A 22,485-nucleotide genomic window follows, 5' to 3' on the forward strand; every position below is an offset into this window, starting at 1 on the left:
ACAACAAACTGAAGTACGGAGCAAGCGTCCGAAAACCGCCTCTGACCGCCACTTTCAAACTCTTTTTACACATTCGCGTCGAAATGGAGACCGCGTCTTCATAAAGCACAGCGAGAGTCGGGATTCTATCGGAAGCAAAGTACTTACAAGCACGGTAAGTTAGCCGTAAAATGGCGGATAGGAGCAGAGGAGCAATCTGGAAGTTAAGTTGGTTTGTATTTTGCTAGCTAGCTTCGCGCAGCTAGCCGCGGCTAGCGTTAGCCGCCGTTAGCAGCTACTTCGACTGTTTGGCTAGGCTAACTAGCTAAACGTTCCTCCTGCCCCCCCCTCGCCTCGCGAAATGCTGTTAATTTGCAACTTAAAAAGACGCAAACCGTGCGTTTATAGAGTCGTTTTAGAGTAGTTTTTCACTGGCGTTTTGATTAGTAAACAAAGTGTTTGTGGTTGCAGCTTATGTAAAGAACACACATACACACACACACACACTCAGCCTGGAAGTCCCGAGGCAAGATGGAGGACGAGAGGACGGGATGTTTTTTTCTCTCCTCTTTTAAGTACTCGTTTATACTTAGTCGTTTACACTTATCCTACGTCAAAAATGACGTTGAGTATAAAAATGACGCATTTTCGACCGAAAAAAGTGTCGACGCGACGCTCGTCGACACTTTATTCGGTCGAAAATGACGTCGATTTTATTGAGCGGAAGGAAATAAAGGCTCGTGCGACGCGATGTGTGTGTTTTACACAGCGGCGCTGCTAGCAGCAAAACACTGATGCTCAGAGGTCTTATCAGGCATGGGGTTCATTGTTGTTTTTGTTCTTTGTTTTCATCTGGTTGAACGTGTTGTCGGTATTTGTGCCCCGTTGATGTTCTATCTGGTTCACAATAAACAACAAGACTTCTGCTAACCAGCTAACTCTAGCCTGTACAGTTGTTTTGTTATGAGGCTCAATGTTACGTTTATTCATCTCAGATGGACGTCGTTGGGTCCTTTTATTGTTGGTAAATAACAAGGCATCTTGTGGTTGTTGTAACACTCTTAGTTTCGTGCGTTTTTCCCCCAATACATTTTATTGTTTGATTTGCATTCGTTATCAAAATATTGACACTGTGTGGGACGTAAAAGAGACTCACTCGGCTAGTTAGCCTTCTAGCAACAATCCCCCTCCACCCGCACCGGTGTCAATTTTGACATGCGCCGCCGTAGAGCGCAGCCTGGTCGGCCTGCTTGGTGGAAACGGATCGGCGAATTGTGGCGTCTTCGTCGCACTCACACAGCCTCGTTATGAAGCCGTTGTGTTTCATCTGTCTCATGGTGTTGTCTGGCGGTCGCTGATCCCGGGTTTATGACTTATAACTTAGCCGGGTTTGGCGCCACTTTTTTCAGTCAACACCCCTTGAATCCTGCATAACATAAATGCTGCTCTGGAACGTAAACATGTTATTAACGGTAGTAACAAGCGTTATTACACTGCATGGTGTGTTAATACACAGCGGTCACACGTTGCAAGATTGCATGTGTGTGTAGTGACATGGTGGTGATGAGTTGTTTGTGCTCATGTGCTGCCTTGATGAGACCTTTCATCTTAAGGCCATGTGGATCATCTTTTTTTCTGGGAGGGAGGTGATGTTTTGATCACCAGCATCAATTGATTATAATTACTTAAGAGATCAGGTCATGTACACAGAGCTACTATGTTCGTTTTTCTTTCTGAACTAGTTATCCAGTGCTTGTGACGGAAATGTTACAGTAATCTCTGAATGACACACTTTGCGTGTCACTACTGTATGTGTTACTACAGGAAGACACACCCAGATCAAGGCCCTCGCTACAGTGGGGAGGAGTTATGTTTGTCATCTCTAGTGATTACATCCATGGAATACATTTTCATGTTCTATTCACTTAACATGTTGTATTGTTATTTCATACCCATATGAAATAACAATATTTCTGTTTATCATTGCACACAGTGAGAATCTGTGTTTTATTGTCACATTCTGTGATTTCATCTGGGTAAATGTCACATATCACAACAGTGCAGTTGTTCATCTGGAGCCCACTGTGCCTCCTTGTTGATGTTGATACTAGGTAGGGATTGGCTGAACCGAGCATGGGGCGGATAGGGCACTGCCATATTTGGCCATTGAGGAAGAGCCCTTGCTCTGCCTTGCAGTGACGCTGTGTGTGATATGGAGGGAGAGGAGAAAGAGAGGGAGCCAATGAGGATGCAGCTGTGCGTGACAGGAGGATCTGTAGCCTAGCCACCCCCTGTTACCATGTGAAACAGTTTTTTTCTCTCTCTCTGTGAAACAGTATCAAAGAAACATTGGCTCTACTACGGAGCATGTGTTATCTGAGGAACACGTTGGCTACATGCTCAGCTCTCGCTTTCAATGCTGTAACACATTTATTTTGTGTTGAAATTTGAAAGGTGTGAACGTGCCTGCATGTACATTTATTTTTAAAAGACAATACCAGTCTAATTTTGATTTCTTGTCTTTAGCAGAGATTGTCCCTGTCTCCAAGTAATGTGTTCTATACGTGTATGCAGTGTATTTCTTTGTACATCTTGGCATGCATAAAAAATATATTTGGGACTTCCAGGCTGTGTCCCGAAAGGCTGTGTCTGTTAAATGTTTTGCTTAAGTGCAGTATTTAAAAAAAATGCTTGAAGAAAGCTTTATATGATACAATGAGTTTGAGCTAACGTTGACCAAAATGCCAGGTAGGTTCTGTAACTGTTATTGAATATGGATAAAACTATCTATCAAAAATAAAGCAATTTGGATAAAAAGGTAGAGGTTTATGTAAACAATGTGGCCAATGTTGAAAATGGGCTGTCCTTTTAATTCTCCCTTTTGTATTGCAGGTCACATGCGACCCCCTCCTGTCCTTTGGGATCTCAAGTCAATCATAAGTTGAGTTTGTCCGGAAGATGTTACAGAAATGATAGCGGCACCAGAAATACCGTCAGAGTTCCCCTTCCCTCAGTAAGTGGCCAGTCTCATTACTTCACAGGTGTATTCATTTGAAGATGCGTTGGTGTGAACTGGTGTCAGCACTGTCCAACATCTGTTTTTCTGTCCTCCCACCAGGGATACAGACACACGTTTCTCTTCAGACACAGACTTCTCTGAAGATCCAGATGGAAGAAGTACAATATCATCCAAAGGAAAGGTAAAGCACATACCCTTTTGTGCTATTATTTTTGTGACCAACCTTTCTTTCAAGGTGCAGGACAAAAACAAACCATAAACAGGAAGATAGGACTGGAACACATACTTGAAACCACCAAGCCCAGTTTTATTCTAGCACAGTTAACGTTTCAACTTAAACAGTCGTTGGATGTCCTCATACATTGCTCCATTCTACATTCTCCTAGCTTATTGATCGTCAATAATTATTTATTTTAGCCAAGCTGATAGAAAATCACCTAATATGCATTTATTTCAATCTCCGTTTGCATTTGGATGGACAAATAGCTACTCACTGTTATAGGTCTGCTGCACGTACGTAACCTTTTTAAATGACACTTGAACACTCACCTGTTCTTTTTTTTTACTTCTGTTTGTAGGGTGGAAAGAAGGGGAAGAAAGCAGCGGGGGAGAAGGGGAAAGGAGGCAAAGGAGCAGGCCGGTTAAACGGCCACCACCAGGAGAATGGCATGGAGAACATGATGCTGTTTGAAGTGGTTAGGCTGGGGAGAAGCGCAATGCAGGTACAGTATGACAGCTTTCCTTGTTCCCTGGAAATGAATCGCTGTGTTGCTGGTTGCTTTTGTTTTACCCCTTCACTTTTAGAGACTGAGCATATTTTTGTCTGTTCTGATTCTTACAGTCTGTTGTTGATGACTGGATTGAATCATACAAACATGACAGAGATGTAGCTCTCCTAGACCTAATCAATTTCTTCATCCAGTGCTCGGGATGTAAAGGTGCGTATCTCCATTGTTTTTATTCTTTAAACTCAAAGGCTTATTGAGAATATTTCTGTAGTGTGTAAGATGCATAGCATTGAAGTCAATTTTATTGATAAAGCAATACTAGGTAAACTCGATGTGCTTCACAAAAAAGAATGGTGAAAAAAGTGTTTATACAAACAGATACTATACATCCCACACACACAAAATAAAGCATTAAAACACCATCCACTCATTTGCATGATACAGCATTTATGAGTGCCGCCCACACAGCTCACGCTTAACACCCCTGTGAGAAACGGCAATGACACATGCACACACAAACAGAATTGGTACTGTAGATCTTAAGCCTGCTTTTAAAAGATGACACCGTTGTTACAGATCTCAGGTTATCGGGCAGTTTGTTCCAGAGAGTAGGACCATAGTGACTAAATGCACCAGATTTAGATTTAGTTAAAGTTAGGAGACCTGTATCTGATGAGCTGGCTTGTTCTTGGTGTGCGTGTGTAAAGTAAATCTGAGAGATTGCTTGTGGCCGAATAGGGAGGTAAGGGCACAACCTTTTATAAAATCGCTCCCAGTCAAGTAAATGGAAACATTTTCCGTTGCCATTCACATTCTTCATATTTTGAGACTGACATTAAGTATACTATTTTGAATTGTCCTCTGTCCGTATGTCTTGTCAGTGTTGGAAAAAAAACACTTGTTAGTGGTACAGGAAGGTGCACAGCAACTTTAAGGCATTTGAAAAGCACAACAAATCCAGAAATACCATGTCTTTTTTAATTGTGACATTGTGACACAACAGTTTCACATTTACCCCACATAGTTTTTTATGGTCATGCGATCGTGAGAGAAAATAAGTTAATAGCAAAACAACCATCTTGTTTTCTTAAAAACACAATCACATGCAGAGTTTAAGGTGTGATAAAAAGTATGGGCTTCTTAAAATAGAATTTAGTGCCATTACCACTCACACTTAGCCTTACATCTGGGTCATAACGGCCCTACAATTCTATCTACTTCAAAGTTGTAATACTGTGCTACTTGGTTCTGTTGCCCTGAATGTCTGTCCAACAGAACTACCCGCCTCTATTTGGCTTAGGCCTACATTGAATGTGAATTGTTGAGCTGGTCTTCTTTGACAGGAAATAACCTCCTGTGTGTTTGTGTCAGGTGTGGTCACTGGAGAAATGTTCCGTAACATGCAGAACTCTGAGATCATCAGACGAATGACAGAGGAGTTTGATGAGGTAATTAAAGCCTCTTCCACAAACAATCACATTTCATTTACCACAAAACTTTTCCATGTCATTTTAGCAGTGAAACTCTGTGGCTTAAACTTTTTTTTTTCTTCTAAAATGTAATTGTAATGTTATTTATCTACAAGTTTAAAATCAGCCAGGTCTCACAGAATTGTTTTCTCATGTTCAAAGCATTTTCTTTTCTTCTTTTTTCTCGCTGGTGAAATTGTTCTCATATTTCTTTCTAACCAGTATTGAAATGGTTTTAAAATGTCTGGGACAGTCATTAGTCCTACAACAAACATAGAGCTACGCTACACTACTTAGTAACTGTGTTACTATTAATAATACATACAAATAATTTATACAACACTTTTCAAAACCGATGTTATAAACTGCTTTTGCAAAGGTGGGGAAAAAAAGAAACACATATAGAAAAATAAAATGTGATATTCTCATTTGTGTGTCTGCTACAGGACAGTGGAGACTACCCTCTAACTATAGCAGGGCCACAGTGGAAGAAATTCAAGTCGAGTTTCTGTGAGTTCATCGCAGTGCTGGTGCGCCAGTGTCAGTACAGCATCATCTACGACGAGTACATGATGGACACAGTCATATCACTTCTCACCGGCCTGTCGGACTCGCAGGTCCGAGCCTTTAGACACACCTCAACACTGGCAGGTAAGGCTGTGAGTGTGTGTGAGAGAGAGAGCGAGACAGCTTGTGTTTTTGTTTTCGTGTGTGACCTTGTGTGCATGCATGTGTGTTGAGTTCAAGTAAGTAGTTGTTGAACTCCTTGTACTTACCGATAGTAACCCATAGTACTCCACCCTGTTTGGAGTTTTTTTTTGGGCAGTTTCTGCTCTCTTAAGATCGGATATTGGAAAGACAGGAAAGTGAGTGCTGAGAGAAGAGGAATAACATAGGCCTGTGATGTCAATGATTATGTGATGCCTACCACAGGGTTGAGTTCATTATCATCACTGCAAAAGTTACATATTGTATTCTTTTCAAATAATGTTCAATTTAATATGTACACACTTTTTGAGGGGCGAACAATGGGGTTACATAGGTTACATTGCTTTTTTTAACATCACAACCCTATGAATTACATGGTAACACAGGTCTCAAGTCTGGAATTGAAACTGCAACACTATGGTTACGTGGTCAATGCACTTTCCAGTCAGCTACTGGCTCATCCCGTTTGAAGATGTTCTGTAAAATGTTGTCTTTTTCTTTCTGGCAGCCATGAAGCTGATGACAGCCCTGGTGAATGTAGCTCTGAACCTGAGCATTAACATGGACAATACCCAGAGACAGTACGAAGCAGAGAGAAACAAGATTGCGGCGAAGCGGGCGAACGACAGACTGGAGCTACTATTGCAGAAACGGAAAGAGGTGAAGTTGTGCTCCCTTGTGGAGACATGAAGCTCTAGCTTTCTGCTGTGTTTGATTCATGTCCGTTACATCTGACATGAGTTTCCGTCTTCCTGGTGTCGGGTCGGACGACACCTACTAGTTGACTGTATCCCTGCCTGATTTGAGGCCCATAAGGCCAATTTCGTCATCCATGCTGCTTGTGTTGTACTTCGGGATGGTACTTTCTTTCCCTCGTAGTGTATAGCAGGCAGCTGACCCGCAAGGCTGAAAACTGCTTTATTGCTGCCTAAAAGGCAACCGGCAGGGAAAAAAAGACCTTCTGGACTGAAGGAAGTTGAAAAAAGTTAGACATTGACAAGCAGCATTTTTGCTCAATGAAAGTGTCTGGCAACAATTTACTGTACTGTAAAGATTGAAATTGATATTTCTGCTTTATATTGATTGGATTGCATCATCATTATTATTATTAGATTAATGGATCGTTACGCACCGTTGGACCGTCTTTTGCACGGTATATAAATATATTTTAAAAGTGTCAGCATTTCTCCTTTAGCTATATACTGTCTTAAATAAGAAATGGTGCTTTGATTAATTGGTTAATATAAATTTTTAATTTCATAATTGAGCCACTTAATTTCTTGAAACAGTGACTCACATTCTTGTAGTCTGTATTGTCTGTTGTTGGCTACTGGACATATCTGTGCTGGTATCATCCAGGTTATGTAGACGGTGAGCTAGTAGAAACATGTGCCAGAACAAATAGCTTCTGTTTTGTTGCATTTCCTGTCTGCTGTCAGAACAAATCCACTCCGCTTTTAGCCCAGGCGACACCTCCGTAGGTGTGTGCCCGGTGTGGAGCGTACTGCAGAGTGTAATTCGGCTACCATTGGCAGTTTATTATGTTACGTAACAGCAGGTCCCACTGAGCGTCCATCTGCTGGTTCACCGTTAAGCAGAGACGCTGCATGGTGGTATTGCTGGTCATCACGCACTGTCTGCTTACATTAACAATGCCCGCTTGGCATTCCTTCCTTACCATTACGGCCGTGTTTAGAGGAAGCTTCATGTTTGAACCAAACCAGTGTGTTCACAGATGTTTTTGTGTTCCTTTTTTTTTTTAGCTCCAAGAAAATCAGGACGAGATTGAAAACATGATGAATGCGATATTCAAAGGAGTGTTTGTTCACCGATATCGGTAGGCCTGCACATCTGAGACTGAAGTCAATTAACACCTGACGATGCCATCCTTATTGTAGAAATTGAGTTTCATTAATCAAATAATGCACACAGACATTTATTAAATGCTAATGTATGCCATTTACTTGCTGCTTGCTGTTCCATTTTAGAAAATGAAAAGTTATGTTTTGGACTGCTAGGTATTGGGTAATATTACGACATTTCAAATTGAATGTACTATGTATGTTTGGGTTCAAATAATCTTACAAGCAATTACCATCATTTTGCCGCTTATTTTACTGTCATTTTGTGGTCTAAATTAATATCAGATTTTTGAATCATTTCCACCCAAAGTTGACACATTAATCAATTTAAAAAATGATCGTTAGTTTAGTTATAACCCTAACAGACAGCCACTCTTGACAGCCTTCTCCTGATGTATTAATGCTTATGCCTTTATCTGTGATATTGTCAGTGATTCGATTGCAGAGATCAGAGCCATCTGTATAGAAGAGATTGGAGTGTGGATGAAACTCTACAGCGATGCCTTCCTCAATGACAGCTATCTGAAATATGTGGGATGGACCATGCACGATAAGGTGGGTCACACTTAGCTTTTGATTTGGTTAGTGTTAGGGCCCCAACGTCATTTATTAGGGTTTAGACATTGATGATCGATGGTGTTTCCTAACGCAGTGGTTCTCAAACTTTTTCATGTCAAGGACCCCCAAATTAAAGGTAGGGTAAGTGATTTTTAAAATAAGTGTTAAATAGTACTTGTTGCTATAGAGTGTTTGTTCAGTAACGGGAGTCTCCATGTCTCTCCAGCTCTCTATTAAACAGAAAAGGCATTTTCCGGTCGGGGTATCAGTTTTATCCAATCATGATAGAGACCTCAGACAGGATACAGATTAAGGAAGTGATGACACAAAGAAATGAGAAGACAAAATTGGAACTGTAACACTATAACAATTAAGCTGATTAATGGGTACTCTCTCCTGATTGGCTGAATTTTTTACACCTACCTGAAAATGAATTCTGATTATTAAAGAGATGGGGAGACTCGTTACTGAACAAACACTATATAGCAAATAAAAAAACATTTTAATATCACTTAGCCTACCTTATGTGTTTGGCCACGGACCCCCATCTGAACATGTTTTGTACCAGGATTTGTCCTTATTGTTTCTCAAATCAATCCAGCCCTAGTATGAGTCTTCTATAACCTTTACCTGCAGGGGCGGGTTGCAGCGCGTTGCAGACGCTTCACCGGCACGTTTTAATGTTATAGCGCTCCTTTAGCAGCCGCTGCTTCAAAATTTCGCAGTTTTTCGCCGTTTATTTTTCTTCCACGTTGTTTGGTTTCCCCCCCCCCCCCCCCCCCCCCGCAAGTTTGGTGCCCTGTGCTTCAGCACCTCAAGCCCGTTGGATAAGCCACCACTGTTTGTGTGGTGTTGTTTTTTTCTTTCCCAGCAAGGTGAGGTGCGCTTGAAATGTTTGACAGCTCTACAGGGTCTCTACTACAACAGGGAACTCAACACCAGACTAGAGCTCTTCACCAGTCGATTTAAGGTCAGTGCTACGTGCTGGACACAACAAACACAATAACTCACCACTTCAACTTAATGCTTGACATTTTGTTGTGGGCTCCGCTCAAGGTTGTTTTTTGCGAGTGATGATTTTTTATTGTATTATTAGATTTTAGATTTTTTTTGTACTTAATGGGATATTTCACTTTCAAACATGTTTCGGGTCATTTTAAGGTTTACTCAGGCGTTTGTGAGCACCCCAGACAGTTTTTAAGTTGCTTTATTCAATTATCAGACACACCCCCTTCCTATACAAACCCATTTTAACTTCAAACTCTATTTTAACCATGATAAAGTCCTCAAAAACACCCATTATTGGTTCTGGTGACTGAAAAATAAATTATTTGTTTTTGAAAAAGCAAAATATTCCAGAATATTCCAGAGAAAGGAGCCAGAGAAATAATGCAATAGATAAAGAGATGGTGGTAGATAAAAGGAAATTAAAAGCCATATTACTATAAAATTAATCTTTATTTTTTTCTCCTCTCTGTTCACAGGATCGTATTGTTTCTATGACTCTAGACAAGGAATATGATGTTGCAGTACAAGCAATAAAACTGCTCACTCTAGTCTTGCAGTAAGTATCTGGTTTGTTTTATTTTTTATCTGAGAACCAGCTGTTGTAATAAAACCAGCAGGCTTGTTTTCCTCCCACTTAAATTCAATGGGATGTTGTCGTTGAAGCACACAGATTTTCAGGATGCTTGTACAGGCTGTATCAGATGTGTCTCTCTACAGGCTTGTTTTCCCCCCACTTAAATTCAATGGGTTGTTGTTGTCGTTGAAGCACACAGATTTTGTGGTTCCTTATACAGGGAGATCAGATGTGCGTCTAATGTCTCTGCAGCTACCTGCAGATATTCAAGTGTCTGCATGTCCTGCTTTTAATATCTATGCTATGTATGCTTAGTGCCTTTGTAATGTTATGTTTGTTTCATTATTTATTTACCTTTTTCACATTTTGTATTTAAGTTTCTCGTATGATCGACGTTTGTTAAGTTTTTCAAATAACAAAAAAAGGACGATGAACATTAAATTATGAAACTGTGCACTTGCAATTTAATGCTGACTCAGGCAGACACCAGCGTGTGCTCTCTAACCTTGGTGACTGACCCTGCTCTGTACGTTTGTGTGTGTGTGTGTGTGTGTGTGTGTGCGTGTGCGTGTGTGTGCCCTTGCAACTCTACAGTAGTACAGATGAGGTGCTGAGCCCCGAGGACTGTGAGAGCGTTTATCACCTGGTTTACTCCGCCCACAGGCCGGTCGCCGTAGCAGCCGGGGAATTCCTCTACAAGAAGTATGTCACAGTGTTTCTTTATGTCCATGCATGCAGATAGTGCACCTAAACTACTGGGAATAAATATATCTTACCTTGTACTTTGTAAGTCACTCTCTATAAGGGCGTCTGCTGATATCTAATTGTAGGTTAAAGCATTCATGTGTATTTTATTAAAGGTTATATACGTAGGTAAAGTAATAATTAAAAACAAAATAGTGTTACTAGCTCTCACGCTGCAGTCTGTCTACATAGGTGGTGCACCTCTTTCCCCTCCTAGCTGTGCATTGGGTTGAGTTGGTTTGAGTACTTATACCCTAAATATATTCTTATAAGGCAGTCATCACATTATAATTGTGTAGACTATAATGATGTCCACAGAAAGCATTTTTTGGAGGAACGCTCCATTGTCATCATGTCCGGAGCGATTCATAGTGCACAGAGCGTTAAAAGACGCCAGCAATGTTCCAACCTGTCAACCGTTGCTGTGCATTCTTAGCAGGATGACAGACACATCCAGGAGGATGAAACTAATGTTTGTTGATCATCCTCATTGGGGAAGGGAGGGGGATTGGATGAGAGTTTTCCATTTAGTTCTGCCTCTCCTCGATTGTGATTCGGTCGGTCTTGAAATTTGACAATGATGAGCGGAGTTGAACTATTTTCTACTTAAAGTGCCCAGGGTGCTCCACCGCATCTTTACCATAGCTTGCATGGCTGAAAGGCGCTGGCAGCTCAAAAGCACTTTCTGTGGATATGGCCGCTTATAGAGGTTACTGAGAAACGGTCGTATTGTAAAAGTACGACATCTAGTGGCTGCATATTGTCTATTGTTCCTTTTAATGACAAAGTCAGTGTTAACCCAGTTACGTTTTGTGTTTGCTTACCCATCTCAAGGAGTTTAAACTCTGCAAACGGACTTTCATATTGTATTGAAATAAACTACGGTATGCTTTGGAAAGTATACTGTGAGTCTTTGTTAATGGGTTTATGCCAGACTGCTGGTATGATCCTCTAAAATATTACATATATTATGTTGCATTAATGTCTTCAATTTAAAGGCATACTATGTAACTTTGCTTTTTGGGGACACCTTTGGTGATCTTCCTTAAAGCCTCTGTCAAAACTGTGATTCTCAGTGTAGACAGATGATTTATTTTATTTTGTATTTAGAGTCACACAACTTTGTGTGGAATGGTTATTATGAAAAATAAGCCAGTGGAAAAATGATATCAAATATATTTGTTTTAAATTTTAAAACGCTATGACCTTAACTTGCTTTAGACGTACTGTCACCCCGATAACGTCTGTTCTAGCTGTTTGCGGTTGAGCAGCAGCACAGTGTGCATGTTGAGGAGCGGCTGTCACCTGATGGTGTGATTCTTCTCTTGAACAGAGAGGCAGGAATAATAGAGGCAGGTTAGGAACGGAGGAGGGAGCACAGGGAAAGGAGGAGAGAGGGGAGAGAGCAGAGGGGAAGAAGAAAAGAGGAGAGTGCAGGGAAGAGGAAAGGAGCAGAGAGTGCAGGCCATGGAAGACCAGGCGTTGTTTGTATTAGAAATGTGTAGACTCCACTACTTACAACTTATGGGTAATCGAGGGGAAGTTCTGAAATGTTAAAACTGCTGACCTAGAAATGTGAAACATGGATTCTTAAGCCTTTATTTTGTTTGTCAGCAGAAGTCCACAAATGCATTTTTTACATACCATTCCATTATTGTCAATGCAAAAAAAAACTGAAGTGTGATTGAATGAGTTTCTGCAGTTGACTTGGCTTTAATTTAAATAGTCTGCTAGTGTTGACAGTCACAGTCCGTTATCTTTGAAGGCTTGTAAGGAGAGATGTGGTGATTAACATGGAGCACATCTCCACCACAGGTTGTTCAGTCACAGGGAACCAGAAGAGGAGGGCGCCCCCAAGAGGAGAGGAAGACAGAGTCCCAATGCCAATCTCATCAAAACCACCGTGTTCTTCTTCCTGGAGAGCGAGGTACACGAAAGAACATGACCATGAGCATGTTCATTAACTCAAAGAGCGTACAAATGGAACCAAATGCACTCTACGAGTACACTCAGTTAAATTAACAGTATGGATTTTACTGTACAAACGTGCATAATTGCATTTTATGCATCATTAAATCAGTTTATGAAGGAATGTAGATTCTAGTTCTAAGCATTTACTGTATACATAATGGCGGTATACGGGAATGTCTCTCAGACCCTTGAGTTTGTGTTTGTAAGTGGTGTCTTTACTGGATAAACATGCATTGTCTTTTCAGCTCCATGAACATGCAGCCTACCTGGTAGACTCTCTATGGGACTGTGGTCCGGAGGTGTTGAAAGACTGGGAGTGTATGAGCAGTTTACTGCTAGACGATACACTCCCGGGAGAAGAAGGTAAAGAGCTCAACCGGCCTGCACGGAGACTTTAACCCATTAAGACTTGAGGCCGATTCTACAAAATGTCTTCTACAAAATGTCTTCTAAATCCTAACAGTTTTCTGAAAAAACCTATGTTGCTACATCAGTGGTTCTCAAACTTTTTCATGTCAAGGACCTCCAAAATTATATGCATTTGGCTGCGGACCCCATCTCAAAATATTTTTTCCAGGGACCTCCCAGAAGCAAAGATTTGAGTTACAAATGTTCACTTAAAAAATATATATATTCAAAGATTTGCACACATTTTCATGATTTAAAAAAAAAAGCAGATCTACAAGCTTGTAACACGGCACTCGGTGCCACGCTATGACCTTGTATATCTGCTATTTTTGAATAGCCAAAGAAATCTAAAATGACACGGATGCGTTCCCGGTCTTAATGGGTTAAATGTAGACATGTGGAAAATATGTGGCATAGTTGTATTTCTAATATTTTTTACTTTTAGCTAGACTCCTGACAGCGTAGAGAAGATTGTAAGCTCATTTTCATGGTTGACACTCAGTCTAGCTGGTCACCTACTGGTGCATCCCACAATAGTGGCAGTTTGTAGTAAATGTGACAATACATGTGTAAAATCTGCTCCTTTTGTTCCAATAACATAGTTCATGTATTGTATTGACTGTTGTCCTGCAGCTCTGACAGACCGACAAGAGACGGCTCTGATAGAGATCATGCTCTGTACGGTACGACAGGCCGCTGAATGTCATCCGCCTGTTGGCAGAGGAACAGGGAAGAGGGTGAGATACACAACTTATTTTGATTCTGTTGTTATGCCTTTGATTCATGGTTCAATGGGTTCTTTTGAAATTAGGGCTGCTCAACGGAAAGTAATCAGAAATTGTAATTTTATGGTTCACAGTTGTGTAATTGTGGAAATTGGCAATTAATTCAATGTTTTCATTTGGTCAGCTGTTGCACCATGCCCTCTCGTTAATATAAGTTAACAAGAGCCAGAGCATTGTACAACCCATCTCTGTCCATCAAGCTCAAAGCTCAACAATATCACATAGGCCATTACATATTTTGCCAAAAATATGGTAGTGATAAGCACAATTGACAACACATGCATTAACACACATTATATAAAATTATCTTTTTCCACCCAAAATATTTTTAATGAATGATTGTGATTAATAATCATGATTACTGTATTCAGCAAAATAATCAGGATTATAATTTCAGGCGTAAATTGTGCTGCCCTATCTGAACTCCTATCTCAACGCTTGCTGCTTTGCCCAATGTTTTTAAGTTATGTTTACATAATTAAGCTCATATTGAGACTTTTGAGGAGTTCTCTAGTTCAATATTTCTATGTGTGTGTGCTTGCATGATCAGGTGATGACAGCCAAGGAGAAGAAGACACAGTTAGATGACAGAACCAGGATGACAGAGCTATTTGCTGTGACACTGCCCCCTCTGCTGGCCAAGGTATGAATCTCACACTCACCCACTCTCTTTCTCTCTCTCTCACACACACACACACACACACACACACACACACACACACACACACACACACACAGTCGTCCTTACATGACCGCTGTTGCTCTCACTGTGAGAACCTGTGGTTCTCTATCAAAACTACTTTGTGTATGCCTGAAGGGTTGGATCGTACTCGACATTCGTAATGCTTAAAGGAAACTTTTTAAAGAAAGCCTATTTTGAGTGATGGAGCGCTTTGGATATTGTTTTCCAGAGCGCTACACATGCACTGAGCAAAACACACCTCTGCTCAATGATTGTGGACGTGTCTCTCCAGCCCTCAGCACAGGAAAATGACATTGAGTGGTGCCCCTCTCCCAAAATGTAACTATTTTGTGCTTGGCATCCAGAGCACTCTAGCAAAAGATGCTGAGAGTGCTGAAACGTGATGCTCGGCGGTAGGAAGAGGAGCGCTCCAGCATACGTTCAAAAGACTCTTTCTGTGGACATTGGCCCCTAATTGCAAAGTGGTTGTTGACTATTGCAAGTCAGTTATCTAAAAAGGTCTCCCAGTTTAACTTTATTTGTGTGTATGTGTTTTGCAGTATAATATTGATGCAGAGAAGGTGACCAACCTGCTGCAGCTTCCTCAGTACTTTGACCTGGAGATCTATACCACAGGACGTCTGGAGAAGGTAACGCATAGTGGAACAATATTACCTCTTGTTACTTTACTGGGTCTATTTATGCAGGTCCTGAAAATGTCTTAACCACTTTAACGCTATTTGTGCTTTGTTGTATGATGGTGTGTTCTGCTATGAAAATAGCTGATCTGCAAGCTCACAATGCAGAGCAGCTATTTTTGAAAATATATTTAAGATATGGCATCTATATATGACAATATGCCCAAAATAAGGATGCCAGGTTGAGGCCTTAACAGTGCTTAAAACAGTTCTATTCAGCGCTAAAGTCTTACATTCAGTCATGTGACTGTATATTTCTGGTGCTTCAGTAAATGTTTAACAAATGGTCTTGCTCATCTTTGGCTGGTATCGCACATTCAAACCTTCCTCTCGTCATCTTCCTCAGCACTTGGAGTCGTTACTCCGTCAGATCAGAGAGATCGTAGAGAAACACACAGACATTGAGGTTCTGGAGGCCTGCTCTAGAACCTACCATGCCCTCTGCAATGAGGAGTATACCATCTACAACAGGGTGGACATCGCCCGCTCGCAGCTACTGGACGAACTGGTGGACAAGTTCAACAGACTACTGGAGGACTTCCTGCAAGAGGTGAAAACAAAGTTCATAGAATAACGATAATTATTATGTACTTTTATTAACGATAATGGTAATAAAGACTATTTGGGGAATCAGTAAAATGTGGTTGCCAGTAATGCAGGGGTCCACATAACAGCAGCATGTGTGCGTCTTGGGCCCACATGAACAAGTCTGGGCATGTTCCTGTTGGGACGGCACTGTCATGACTGAGTTCTGGCTCGATGCCCAGGAAAAAAATCTCAATAGCAGAGTATGAAGAACATCTCCAACCACAGCAAATGTGCTTGTTTTAAACTCTGGTATTCTATTTATACTCCACCATATTGGCTAAAATAACACCTTGATCTTTTTCTCCCAATTGATTCTCCCAAGTCTGTTAGTACTGTAGTCCCTCACTGCTGACCTCTACTGGTTGGTTCATTTAGTGAGGGGGCAGGTGAGCGTATCATACGTGTGATTGTGGGATTGATCTGAGGTTGTGTAGCTGATACTGGTTAACCCATTTTGACCTGAGGCCAGTTCTAAAAACGCCAAGTATATGGCTATATACTGTACATAACAACAACTACCCCAAAAGGGGTTCCCGGATTGAAAGTTGCGTATAGGGGTTCCTGGTCTAATTCAATACGGTGCCAGTCAGGCACGAGTCTGACCTTGTTTCAGGTCATCTCTCTAAAGGTCGTTCTGTATCACTATCTTTCTCCAGGGTGAAGAAGCAGACGAAGACGATGCTTACCAGGTTCTGTCCACACTGAAGAGGATTACAGCTTTCCACAAGTATGGGACATTACCTTATTTTACTCTCATGTTAAGGTCTGAATGAAACACTTTAAACCTGGCATCTCTATTTTAGACATGTCCTTTTAGGCAAGTTTTTTTTATGTCCAAGTAGCAGATCTATAAGCTCACAATGCATTGTGAGCTTGTACACCTACTTATGGACTATTGACAAATTAATTGATAAATTATTGGCAAATTAATCGATTATAAAAATAATAAAATACTTCAGATTTATCTTGTGTGAAACTGACGGACTCCATCTCACTTCAGTGCTCATGATCTCTCGGGGTGGGACCTGTTCACCAGCAACTTCAAGCTGCTCAACACAGGCATTGAGAACGGAGACATGCCCGAGCAGGTTGGTATACACCAGCATTATTATAGTTTTGAAATATTCATTCGTTTTTATTTTTATTTCGTTTGTTTTCAGTTTAGTCTTAATTCTACGAGTGCATACATAGTTTTAGATTCAGGAATTGCCTAGTTTTAGTTTAGTTTTTATTTAATTATAGTTTTAAGTTTTTCAGGTATTATAACGAAAGCCTTGATTTATAGAGAAGCTGAAAATGGTAGGATGAAAGAATGCATGGCATAAGATATGATGGCGGACAAACTGACTTGAAGATGATTTTTTTAAACATGCAATTCTATTTCATTTGAATTCGTTTTGCATTGTTTAAAGGAATAGTTCACCCCAAAAATTGCTTATTTTCTATCAATTACACACCCCATGAAGCCTTGAATTCATGGATTTTGAATTAATTCAATGCTTCATGGGGTGTGTAATTGATAGAAAATAAGTACTTTTTTGGATGAACTACTCCTTTAAGCTAGTTCTTATTTAGTTAAAATATATATATATTTTATTTCCATTTTAATCTGGGCTTAAGTTAAATTATAACAGCTCTGGTACACACACGCGAGCACACACAGTCACAGATGTGGTCATACCTGAACATAGACAAATGTATTCCTGTGTTAAGTTGGGTCTCATGAGTATTAGGCTGCACCAGCGCTCCTGTTTTCGTGTATAGAGGGGCGGGTGTATAGAGGCGCGGAGAGATTGCGCCTGATCCCATTGGTTCACCGATCTGTCCGTCAACCCCCGCCCCGTTAACACAACATTACGAGCGACGCCCACTGCACTCTGGTTGGTTGGGGAAATTAAACACTTCCCATACCGGGTACACCGACGCGCTCCTCCAGGCTTTTATTTTTTAGCAAAACTAAACAATAAAAGCCTGGAGATCGAGGCTACATGAGCAGGGGTGCACATAACTTTTTAGGTCTAGTACTCAGAAGAGCACCTGGAGATGTGACTTGGTGCGCAACAAATAAATGGTCCCGTCCCGTTTTGTCAACGGGGGGGGGATTCAGCACGGTGCCCACCGGACAGTTTAGTCAACGGGGGGAGGGGGGGGGGCTGCTGCGCGAGAAAAAAAGGACGCTCTACTTCCAAATTCCACCGATTTTCGCCGTTTTTTTTCTCACACCGTTTGGTGAAGCCCCCAAGGTTGGTGCCCTGCGCTGCTTTTATCCGCCAGATTGGGACGTTCACGGCATATTTTGCACCATCACGGTGCGTTCATCATCGGTGACGAGTGCCTCCAACAGCCGCTGCGAGGCGATGCGAGACACTCACACAATCACGTGCAGCATGCGTCCTCTCCCCTCCGCCTAATGGCTGTGTATGGGCCCGACGCGTGCTTTAGCGTGATTGTGTGAGTGTGGCTTCAGGAAGTAAATAGCCTCGATCTCCAGGTTTAGATTTTTGCTAAAAAATAAAAGCTTGGAAATTCCTGTCCCAGCTGTTGCTACGCAAAAGCGCCTCGCGTCGTCTGATGTGCCGCGCATTATTTATTTTGGGTGCATGCGCACCTGCGCACCTGTTATGTGCACCCCTGTACATGAGTATTGACTTGTTGTCTTGCTGTGTGTGTGTGTGTGTGTGTGTGTGTGTGTGTGTGTGTGTGTGTGTGAGCAGATAGTGATCCACTCACTGCAGTGTACCCACTACGTAATTCAGTGGCAACTGGCGAAGCTGTCTGAAGGAAGCTCCAGAAAGGTGAGCTGCATTCTGTTCTCCATGGTTTGTAAAGCACTGGGATATGTGTGAGTGCTAATATGATGTTAATGATGTTTGTTTTTGCGGGGGTTATCTTGTAAATCAGGACGATATGGTGACGTTGAGGAAACAGATGAGGGCGTTCTGTATGATGTGTCAACGCTACCTCACTAATGTCAACACAGCTGTCAAAGAACAGGTAACCTGCACTTGACTTAAACCTATCCATGTGTTTCTGTTTTTTGGGGATTAGATGTGCATGCTAAGACTGCTCCAGTTGTCACACTGGCTGTTCTTTCCATCCATAAGTGTATGTGCACTCACACGCGTGCGCACACACACACACACACACACACACACACACACACACACACACACACACACACACACACACGCCCTGTGAAAATAAGGATTTGGGCATATTTAGATGATAGATTTATAGCAGATCATCGGGATGAGTGTTCCTGTACTATATGTTGAATTTTGAGAGTACAGTATAATTGAGCACAGGCGGCCAGACAGGGCGAATTTATATAGTGTAGGTCTACTCAAAGAAAAAATAGCACATTTGAGGCTGAATCAATCCTGTCCTCTAACCTAAAACAACCTGAGTTGTAATCCTCTTGTACATTTACAGATTTGAAGTCTCAGTGTGGCTTAGAGGATATAGTGCTCCTGCTTTGCAGTTGAGCAGAGCTAGATCGATTCTTAGTCATGGGAGCTGTAATTATTTATGGTCTTATGGCCAAAGATAAATCGAGCATTTCTAATCTGTTCATTTAGTAAAACACATACAGACAATAGATATTTATAAGATAGGGTAGTTTGCCACACGGGGTTGGAATGCAGGTCTCCTCCACATTGTCCTGTCCTATGTTGCATTTCTGTACAATGATTATCAGTTGAGTCTAGAAGAATTATTGTAACGACTGTATTGCACTGTCCGCAATGACTAAATACACTATCAAATCACAAGGCCATGAAACGTAACTCAATTCTCTCAAAATTATGTGAAGGACACTGCATAGGACACTGCATTTTCACACACATACATTTCCCGATAATTTGTTTATAATAACCACAATGTTGTCTATTGCTGCTGTAGCCATCCATGCGTGCGCAGACTGCGCACTCAATGCATGTTGTCTGTGAATGTCTTCTGGTGTTAGAGGTTGTGGGCATGTTAGTTATAGTCATGTGGTGCAACCTACAGTAGCTCTGGCCTGTTGATGTAACAAAAGTAACGTAAACTATACAAACATGAAATAAAATAGATAACAGTCCGATAACTCCTGGGGAAATATGTATAGTTAAAACAATGTGGTTCATCTTCCAAATAATGATTTATGCGTCAACCAAGAGGCAAGAAGTTGTTTTGGCAATTTTATTAAATGAAAGCCAAATACATATTGTTATAATATATAAACAAATGTGTGTCGTGCAACATCTTTAAGTAATTACTTTTCATTGCAGGGACACAGTAACTACTCGGTAGTCAAACCAGCCTTACTTACTTGGTCTTATTCTCCAGACATTGTTCTAAATACAAATATAGCCTCTCTCTCGCTCGCTTGTACAAGCCCTTTGCGTCTGAATCTCACGCCTGTGCGTAGGCGATGTTTACCATATGGTTGAAACTACAGTTTATATTATGAAAGGGTAATAATATTCCTCCCACTGTGCACACCTCTGTAAATATAAATAAAACAGACCTGTTTATCTGAATAATTTCAATAAGTAGCCTATGCAGCAATGTTTTAAAATTTTAGACATGGATAATTATTGCCTTACTGCTGCTACAGCTCATACGTATATAATATAACTGTAGAAACAGGTTAAGACACTTTTCTTTTGCGATTGGTCGACTGTCTTAAAACTGACATTGAGGAGCAGTGCTAATCTCTGTAAAAGTTGAACAGAATTTAACAGAGACCAACTGGCTGTATTCGATCAGAAAAACACCAAAAGCACCAGCGGTGCTACACATTTCAAAAACAGAGATGCAACACAATGTTAGATATGCATCTGGTACGTGTTTGTACAATTCATAACGGCCAAGGATTTCTCACTGAGCTCAAAATGCAATGACGTTCTATTCAATTCTACTACCAGCTTCCAAGCTACACACTCTTCTGATTTTATTTATTTTAATGAGCGTTTTTTAAATGTTTTGAATACAAAGTTGAAGTTTAAAAAAATAAAATAAAAATAGAATATGCTACTAATTCTACCAATACCATGATGTAGAAATACTCTGTTACAAGTAAAAGGCCTGTATTCCGCATTGTACTTAAAAGTATTGGCATCAAAATATACTTATTATGAATTTATGATTGAAGTTTGTAAAAATTTGTCAAACTTTGTCAGTTGGATAACTTTCACCTGAAGTCCCTGTGCTATCATTACTAATTGTATCCACCAAGCAAAACTTAACATTACTTGTCTTTAGCCACTGTTACAAATGTTTTGTGCTACTAACATTTCTCAGTCATTATATATGGGGCCCATTTAAAAAAAAATGTACTTACCTTTGACCACAAAATATTGCTTTGCTTTAAATGTGAAATCCAATGGCTTTAACCTGTGTGACATGTTATTTCTGTTGTTACCAGAAAGAACAATGCCTATCATTTCATAATTCTAGAGGGTTTAAGTGGTCAAATGTAACTTGGTGAAAGATGCTGTCCTAATTTCTCTTTCTCTGTGTGTCTCCCACTCTTCCTCCCTTTACCTCCTCCAGGCGTTCACCATCCTGTGTGATGTTCTGTTAATCTTCAGTCATCAGATGGTTTCAGGAGGCAGAGACTATCTGGAACCTCTGGTTTACTCTCCAGACGATACTCTCCAGTCTGAACTCCTCTCCTTCATCCTCACCCACGTCTTCATCGACCAGGACGATGAGACGAACAGCACAGGTACATTAGGCCCATCACACCTGATCGCAATTATTTGAGATAATCTTGATTATTTTGCATAAACGTTTTCGTTGGAAAATGTTACAATATTTTTGGAAAATGATTGAAAACAGGTGTGCATGGTCCCTGATACCATTGAGGTTTTTGTGTGGCTGATGTGCGGTTGTGTGTCTGTGTGTCCGTCAGATGGCCAGCAGGATGACGAGGCAGGAAAGATTGAAGCTCTCCACAAGAGGAGGAATCTTCTGGCTGCGTACAGTAAACTGATCATCTACTGTGTGGTGGAGATGTCGACAGGAGCAGACATCTTCAAACAGTACATGCGGGTGAGACCAGTTTATATCACTACTCTGGGAGGGTGAAATGGGTTTATATCACTACACTGGGAGGGTGAAATGGGTTTATATCACTACACTGGGAGGGTGAGATGGGTTTATATCACTATACTGTGAGGGTGAGACGTTTTGGTCTGACTATACTAAAGGAATCATCACGTCACTCAGCAGATCTTGTCATTAAATATGATCAATTTGTGATGCACAAACTCATCTGATCTGTTTGCTTAATGTAGATTGGTATTTACCACTAAATGGACCTCATTCACAAAACCTTTATTAAAAACAATGCGTATTTACAGGTCATGTGCAAAAAAATGTTTTGCATGGCTGAAAAAAAAATGCCATCCTTTTGCACTAATGGAAGTGTCTGTATGTTATGGGTTTGTTTTTGTCTGTAGTCTTACACAAAATGTTATGGCGTTATTTTGTCTGTAGTCTTACATCAAATGTTATATGTATTTTGACTCAAGAATTTCTTGCTGTGTCTTTGTTGGTAGTATTACAACGACTATGGTGACATCATCAAGGAGACGATGAGTAAGACCCGGCAGATTGACAAGATTCAGTGTGCCAAGACCTTGATCCTCAGTCTGCAACAGGTACTCACACACACACACACGCACACAGACACACAGCCATATACATGCGAGACTGTT

General features: G+C 40.9%; 1 protein-coding gene across 2 annotated transcripts in view; it reads left to right on the forward strand.

The window, feature by feature from the left end:
* Positions 1–22,485, forward strand: part of stag2b (STAG2 cohesin complex component b) — a 32,981-nt gene continuing 10,496 nt past the window's right edge. Inside the window, exons 1-26 of one of the 2 annotated variants that reach the window (XM_084041606.1) lie at positions 1–154; positions 2,872–2,992; positions 3,098–3,179; positions 3,577–3,720; positions 3,840–3,936; positions 5,098–5,174; positions 5,642–5,846; positions 6,412–6,563; positions 7,667–7,740; positions 8,197–8,320; positions 9,195–9,293; positions 9,808–9,887; positions 10,500–10,607; positions 12,465–12,576; positions 12,866–12,983; positions 13,662–13,765; positions 14,364–14,456; positions 15,056–15,145; positions 15,540–15,743; positions 16,438–16,508; positions 16,782–16,869; positions 18,496–18,576; positions 18,683–18,775; positions 21,317–21,491; positions 21,678–21,817; positions 22,327–22,428. In XM_084041606.1, coding sequence (XP_083897732.1) covers positions 2,949–2,992; positions 3,098–3,179; positions 3,577–3,720; positions 3,840–3,936; positions 5,098–5,174; positions 5,642–5,846; positions 6,412–6,563; positions 7,667–7,740; positions 8,197–8,320; positions 9,195–9,293; positions 9,808–9,887; positions 10,500–10,607; positions 12,465–12,576; positions 12,866–12,983; positions 13,662–13,765; positions 14,364–14,456; positions 15,056–15,145; positions 15,540–15,743; positions 16,438–16,508; positions 16,782–16,869; positions 18,496–18,576; positions 18,683–18,775; positions 21,317–21,491; positions 21,678–21,817; positions 22,327–22,428 — 2,757 coding nt within the window. In that variant the 5' untranslated portion in view covers positions 1–154; positions 2,872–2,948. Of the gene's footprint in view, positions 155–2,610; positions 2,728–2,871; positions 2,993–3,097; positions 3,180–3,576; positions 3,721–3,839; positions 3,937–5,097; positions 5,175–5,641; positions 5,847–6,411; positions 6,564–7,666; positions 7,741–8,196; positions 8,321–9,194; positions 9,294–9,807; positions 9,888–10,499; positions 10,608–12,464; positions 12,577–12,865; positions 12,984–13,661; positions 13,766–14,363; positions 14,457–15,055; positions 15,146–15,539; positions 15,744–16,437; positions 16,509–16,781; positions 16,870–18,495; positions 18,577–18,682; positions 18,776–21,316; positions 21,492–21,677; positions 21,818–22,326; positions 22,429–22,485 lie in introns of those variants that run through there. The other variant, XM_084041607.1, reaches the window with a different exon arrangement.

Source organism: Gymnoscopelus microlampas (assembly GCF_963454915.1).
Source record: "Gymnoscopelus microlampas genome assembly, chromosome: 18".
Taxonomy (NCBI): Eukaryota; Metazoa; Chordata; class Actinopteri; order Myctophiformes; family Myctophidae; genus Gymnoscopelus; species Gymnoscopelus microlampas.